The sequence below is a fragment of the Alosa pseudoharengus genome, unplaced genomic scaffold (genome assembly GCF_046254945.1).
Source record: "Alosa pseudoharengus isolate Yale_2024_CS ecotype anadromous, Long Island Sound unplaced genomic scaffold, YU_APseudo_1.1 YU_APseudo_1.1_scf_17, whole genome shotgun sequence".
Taxonomy (NCBI): domain Eukaryota; kingdom Metazoa; phylum Chordata; class Actinopteri; order Clupeiformes; family Clupeidae; genus Alosa; species Alosa pseudoharengus.
This window is the reverse complement of record NW_027468640.1, coordinates 30,859,771-30,866,450: the sequence shown is the minus strand read 5'-3', so window position 1 is coordinate 30,866,450 and position 6,680 is coordinate 30,859,771. Positions and strand designations below refer to the sequence as shown.

Genomic DNA, 6,680 nt, shown 5'->3' with positions numbered 1-6,680 from the left:
GTAGTTTGGAAACGGATTCAAACACTAGAGGGTAGTAGAGTTGTATTGAGTTGCCCCGTCTGACTGATGGGTAAAATCTGTCATTTGTTTCATGTATTAATGCAATGATGGATATATGAAAATATATGAAAATTGTGACAATACTTTCAATCGCTTTGAGCAGCCTTTGTGCCTGAGGACTTCATCATGCGCTACCATTACGTGCTCCATGTTTCGATAATGCCAATGACATTGCAAGACCACAAAAGGTAATATCTTCACATGAATTTTTACTTTTTGGTTCAGAAATACTCCAACACTATAGCATACCCATAAGGCGTCATCAAACATCACCACCTTTTATGCTCTTGTTTTAAAACTCAAAGTTTATTAGACAATGCAATACTGTAACGCTCTGTGCCAAAGATGATTGAAACTGTGTTTTTTTTTCTTCATTTTACAAAAGGATCAACACAAAGCCTGGTTCAGCGTGCATTCCCCGAGTCTGTTGATGCCCGGAGGCCTCTGCTTGAAAGCAAACCCACATCCCACCGGATCTGCATAAGGGGTTTGTATGGAGTGCAGTTTGAGACGCACATGCTGTAAGCGATCATCAACAGTCACTTCCTTGAGCAGTCTCGGGGCGACTCACTCACCACCCTGAGCAGACACAACAGCAACATCAATGGTAATGACAACACCAGACTGTGTGTAAACAAACGGAAAGTGTACAAAAATAAAGCCTGTTTTTCTTTGTTACACTCTCGCTCATTGGTCTCTTTTTTAGTTGTCAATCGATCACTGAATGTCCTCGGTGACAGCACATCTTTTCTTTTCATTTTTGCATTTTTGAGTCTTATGAAATGCGCAAAACAAGCAAACAAACACATAAGAAATTTGATCCTTCTACCAGCATTTCCTGCTAAAACAACCAAACGGCATTCAAGCATAGACGCCACCTCAGCCCCACGTGGCGGATACAGGAAGACACAGAAGGAGGAGCTCAGTTTCAAAATAAATATTACTATTTGTTTATTATTCGAGACGTTTCTCTCTTCCTTATGAGAGAGGGAGCGGGTGCAGGCAGAGTGAGTCCCCCTGCAGGCTGGCTTTCATACTTGCACTGTCTGAACCTCCCCTGAATCGTCCACCTCTACTGTTTCCACGTGCACGTCAGAGTCTAAGTGTTCGTCGGTCATGGTCACGTGCGTGACCTCTCCGACTTGAATCTCCACAGTTTGGTGCTCGTTTAGTCTCTCCGCTGCTTCCTCCCCTGGGTGCGTGACTACTACTGCCGCTGCCCCCTCGTCCTCCTCCTCCTCCTCCACCACGAGGGTCTCCTCCACGGTCACCACGTCCATGGGCTCCACAGTCACGTGCTCCACCCGGATGCCATCCTCCGTGGTCAGGAGCAGTCCGGCGTCCTCCTCCGTCACCTCACCCGAGGAAGTGGAGAGGACGGTGGTGGCGGCGGACGCCTCGGTGAGGACGACCTCTTCCGCGGCGCCGGCGGTGGTACTGGTCACTGCGTCGTCCTGGATGCCGTGCAGGTCGCGCAGGTGAATCCGGAGGTCACGGGGCTGGGTGAACCACAGGTCACAAAACGTGCAGTGGTTTGGCTTCTCTCCTGTGTGGATGACCAGGTGGTCTTTGAACTGATCCCAGCTGTTGAAGACACTGTTGCACACCTGAGAAAAGAAGTTCATGGTTCCTCTTTATGGAGATACATTGTAGAACATTTTCAGCAGGGCAATTTAAACTTAAACCTTTAAGACTGCATCCCTGTTTGCAACCTGAAAGTTCTTGATATGGTTTCCCCATCATTACTACTAACATTCCACAGAAATGGAGACAAGAGATTATCAAAGTTTTTGAGGGCTTATTTGGACACAAGAACCTGCCACAGGCAAGAACTATTTTTTCTAGACTGAGATGGACAACACAAACACTCCCGCTGGGAGCCTCTTACCTGACACTCATAGAGCTTCTTCCGGCCCTTCTTGGCTCCACAACCATTCTGACAGGCCGCCATGTGGCATTTGAGTGTGCTGTTTCTGGCAAAGCGCTCGTGACAGTCCGGACACTCGAATGGCTTTTCACCTGTGGAGAGCGCACACACACACACACACACACACACGCTAAATGACGTCAAGGTCAATTATCTCTGGGTTCTTAAACTATAAAGAGAGACTAAATATTCCAAATTAGAGATGTGTCACTTTGGGGACTTGAAGTGTCACTTAAGGGATTTTTCCCCTACACAGAATTAACAACAGGGGGGCGGGAGTGCTGTTCCGAACTGGCTACAGCGCCCGTACCACAGTTGGGTCCAAGTGCCCACGGGGGCCCAGCTTTGAGTCTGACCCGGGTTATTTCCTGATCCCGCCCCATCTCTCTCTCCCACTCGCTTCCCGTCAGTCTCTTTACTATTCTATCTGAATTAAGACAAAAAGCCCCAAAAATACACTTACATTTTTTTGATTAACATATTGTCAAAAACACTTATGCTTTGTGTTGCCCAGATATCAACTAAAGTTGGCCTGCATGTTGGCCGAGCTCAACTAGAAGGACCCAATATAAACACATTCATTTCAGCGGTTCTGAATGGATCATTTGGGGGGCAGCCGTGGCCCACTGGTTAGCACTCTGGACTTGTAATCGGAGGGTTGCCGGTTCGAGCCCCGACCAGTGGGCCGCGGCTGAAGTGCCCTTGAGCAAGGCACCTAACCCCTCACTGCTCCCCGAGCGCCGCCGTTGTAGCAGGCAGCTCACTGCGCCGGGATTAGTGTGTGCTTCACCTCACTGTGTGTTCACTGTGTGCTGTTTGTGTTTCACTAATTCACCGATTGGGTTAAATGCAGAGACCAAATTTCCCTCACGGGATCAAAAAAGTATATATACTTATACATACTTATACTTATTTAAAACTTAGTAAGCTACAACAACTAAGTAATGAAAGTATAACAGAGGAAACAATGAGGGTGCAAACCGTTCACAGTATATTTAATGCTGTCAACCGCACATCTGCTATGAGTGCCAGAGTTCCAAATGGAATGATTGAAGTGCACGTACCTGTGTGTTTTCGTAAATGCTCCTTGAAGTGGCCGAAGTGGTCAAACTGCTTGTCGCAGTACTCGCACACATGCACCTTCTTCTGCGGCCGCTGCCGCCGCGACTGCTCCTCGGCCTCATAGTGGTAGCTGTTCAGGTGCTGTTTGAGGGCGCCCTCGCGGGCGTACGCCTTGCCGCAGTGGCGGCACACGAACGGCTTGCTGCCGCCGCCGCCCTCGCCGGCCGCCTCGTGACTCTTCATGTGCTGCTTGAGGTGGTAGAAGATCTTGAAACAGCGGTCGCACTTGTCGCAGCGGAACATGTTGTCCAGCTGCGAGATCTGCACCTCCACCACCTCAATGCTCTCCAGGGCCTTGGGCGCCATCACAGTCTCCTCCTGAAGCACCAGCTCCTCTTCGTCCACCACCGCCGCCGCTGCTACGGCCGCCAACTCGGGGGACTTGTCGGCACCGGCTCCCTGCAGCGCCGTCTCCCCAGGCCGGTACTTGCTGGTGATGTCGGCGAGCAGGGCGAGGGCTGAGTCGTCGGACGAGGCCTGGGCATTGCGGGCGGCGGCGTCCACCACCTCCTCTAGCGAGGCATCCTCCACGCCGCCCACCTCCACCTCGATCTCCACCGTCTCCGCCTCCACCGAGGGCAGCGTCTCGGTGATCACGTTGGACGTCTCGGCGATCTTCCTCTTCTTGGCTTTGCTCTTCCCCGCCAGGACTGGGGTGGAGACCAGCGACGTGCTGCCATTGATTCTACAGGAGAGACGTGAAAGCAACCTCATAATATTGCACATATAGAACACAGGCTTGAGTTAAATCTACATCAAGTAGAAATTCAAATTCAAAGTAATCATTCATAGCAAAAGACCCAGGGACTGACCTGGTGTTCAAGGCTTTGATTGCTTCCTGCATCTGGAGGTACTCAGCCGCCCTCCACACATCACTGACCTCCTCGCTGCCGTTTACCGACAGCGTGGCCGTGTAGGTGAACTCCATGAGGTGCTGAAAAGCCGAGTTGCTTACTCCTGATATAGAAAAGGAACGGGTAAAATCAGCACCGTGATGCAAATGGGGACATAAAATATAAGCAGTGACAATATTGAGGCCATCTGAGAATCTGGTGCAATGAGACACCTACCTTCGATTTCTACTAATGGTTCCTGCTTAAAGTCTTGGAAGAACTTGTGAAAAAACTGACTGCATGCTGCCAACACAGCCTTGTGAGCTCTGAACTGGTGACCTAAAATAAGAATGGCATAAGAAAGGCCAAAGAGTAGATAGATAGATAGATAGATACTTTATTGATCCCCAAGGGGAAATTCAAGATGGTCTCTAGTCAACAATACACATTACTTGACTGCTTTAAACAGTCAAGGCCACAATTCTTCTGACTGTAGGAAAGCGGAGAAATGAAACACAGACAGCTTACTGGGAATGAAAACCATCCTTTTGGTTGTAGAAAAAAATAATGCAAATTTCAAGCCATTCAAATACAGGCGATTAGTTGCTACTTCCAAGAGGACAAAATATGTGTGCAATATGTGGCGTCTCACCATCCACGATCAGAGTGATGTCTGTGAACTGGTCCAGTTGGCGCTGCTCGTTGAGCTTGTCAAGCATGACCTTATAATGAGCTGGGAACTCATGTCCACACTCCACCACCCCCTCATCAGCCATGGCTTAAGCCTTTCCCTAACAACAGAAACATGACAGAAACATGTCAGAAAATGAGTAACTATCATTAAGTGGCCTGTGGTGTAGGTAACATTTCAAGTACAAAATATTGGGCTATGGTCTATCGAGAACTTACACCTTAGTAATGTGGGCTCTCTGTGGAGCGAGCTGCCCCCGCAGACTCCTAGTTGTATGTTAATGATAACATTAACACTGACGTTAGTCCAAAGGAAAATATGTCCCCAAAGTGTAATGCCTCGTCTGTTGAAAATATTACATCTGTCATTGCTAACTGACTAGCACAGCACTGTAGACCTCAGTGCTACATCACTTTTGGATTAGAACTGGCTATGATAGCTAGGTTGACTTGGTTAACAGTAATGCCAGAGAATGGCTCTGATGGTGCTCAGTTTGCCTTAATTATTTAGCTAGCTAACGTTAATAGTCTCAGGCTAGCTCTTCACTTCGCAGGACAGCAGTTACTTAGCTGGCTACTTGTCAAGAGTTCAGATGTGTAATATAATCAAACTAGTTCAACTTTATTTTAACAGCTGTCATTCAGCCTCCCCAGTTGTACATCACATGTCTCACTGTAGTCTACTAAGCTGACCAATGAGACGATGTAGGCAGTCTAGTCTACAGAAACGACAGGGTAATTCAACGATGCTAGCTAATGTTAGCTACCAAGGCCTTCCAGCATACTGAGATATATAAACACTGCGCCAAATTTCACTATTAAACTTACAAATAACCATTGCACACCTCTCCGAAAATGTAACTGGATATCGTGGTGTACTGTGTAAAGCCGCTCCGACCTTAGAAAACGCTCCATGCTCATTTCTAGGAGGCCTTTCACTGTATTCGCCATTTGTTATTTGACCATTGGCATTACGTCATCAAATCGCGCATTAAAATCAGCTTTTAAGCAGACATTTCCCTTTCAAATGAGAGTTCTGAGAAACTACTGGGGTGACATAACCACAAAACCTACCTCTGTAAGGGTTTCACAGGTTTCTTTAGAAGTTTTTTTGAACGTGACTCCAGCAACGGTGTCTACTCCGCTCGACAGAAAAGGGCGGTCGTTTTTCCAAGTAGGCCTCGAAATCCCAGAAGTCTTAGCGACTACTGTCGTACATTCAAGTTGCACGGCAACTGGGGATAGCCAGCGCATTTGTGTCAAAGATGCTGTGTGTGCACTGCAGAGCATGGTGCAGAGGCTTTTCTGTGACTTTATTGGACGTTTGCAATCCAAATGCAATACTGCCCTTCTTTGGATTGAGTAATGATATTTTAGAAGAAAATAAATCAAATTAGAATTATTATCAAAAACTGCTAGGGGGGTCCAAGGACATAACCCCCCCCAGATGAAAAGATTAAATAATTTGGCCCTCAAAACAGCTGTTAGGCTTATGCCATTTTGATCTTCAAAAAAAGTCACATGTAGCCATGTTTAAATTCTGCTCACAGCATTTATTAGAATGTATTATAGGCTTATAATATTCAGTAGCCTATGCAGTAGGCTATTGAATGCCTTTCAATAATGCACTCTCGCTTTTACATGGTAGGCCTAATGGACTGATGGAAGGAGATTCGACTATTCCAACTGGCATTCCTAGGAGCCTGATAACTATGAAGGAAATGAACACTGCATTGCCATCAACTACCGTGGTAATTCATAATCCTCATCATCCAAACATTTATCAAACATTATCCTGATTCTCTCTGTTCTATAAAGGTTTGCATTGGTTGAGTTATACTCTGCTCTGCACTACACAACATAGGCCTACTGTATATAGTTTCATGCAAGATGGCTAAAACGTCTTCTTCTGTGTTGATGTGGATTTTTCATGATTTAGATGTTCTGTGTCTTCTCTAGGTAGTGGTGTTTGTATATCTCTGATATGAAACTTTCCTTCTTCCTGACCGAAAAATAAATAAATGCATCAGCACAATTGTTGGATTTGG

General features: G+C 46.7%; 1 protein-coding gene across 2 annotated transcripts; it reads right to left on the bottom strand.

The window, feature by feature from the left end:
• Positions 1-347: 347 nt before the first annotated feature.
• znf131 (zinc finger protein 131) lies at positions 348-5,798 on the bottom strand. Of its 2 annotated transcripts, none has more exons than XM_076289294.1 (7): positions 5,707-5,798; positions 4,595-4,733; positions 4,180-4,281; positions 3,922-4,066; positions 3,052-3,794; positions 1,949-2,079; positions 348-1,667 (listed from the first exon to the last, which is right to left on the bottom strand). In XM_076289294.1, exons 2-7 carry the CDS (start codon positions 4,716-4,718, stop codon positions 1,092-1,094), a joined length of 1,821 nt encoding a protein of 606 aa, XP_076145409.1. In that variant the 5' UTR covers positions 4,719-4,733; positions 5,707-5,798; the 3' UTR covers positions 348-1,091. The 2 variants fall into 2 exon arrangements, with proteins under 2 accessions (XP_076145409.1, XP_076145410.1); XM_076289295.1 differs by lacking the exon at positions 5,707-5,798 and adding an exon at positions 5,461-5,646.
• Between the last annotated feature and the right edge of the window lie 882 nt (positions 5,799-6,680).

What these genes read in the sequence shown, in the direction of transcription:
- znf131 (XM_076289294.1), bottom strand. Translation starts at nt 4,718, where the DNA reads ATGGCTGATGAGGGGGTGGTGGAGTGTGGACATGAGTTCCCAGCTCAT. An exon ending in ATCAAAGCCTTGAACACCAG is followed by an intron (nt 3,795 to 3,921) that starts GTCAGTCCCTGG and finishes TCTCTCCTGTAG; the next exon opens with AATCAATGGCAGCACGTCGC. An exon ending in AGAAGCTCTATGAGTGTCAG is followed by an intron (nt 1,668 to 1,948) that starts GTAAGAGGCTCC and finishes TTCTTTTCTCAG; the next exon opens with GTGTGCAACAGTGTCTTCAA.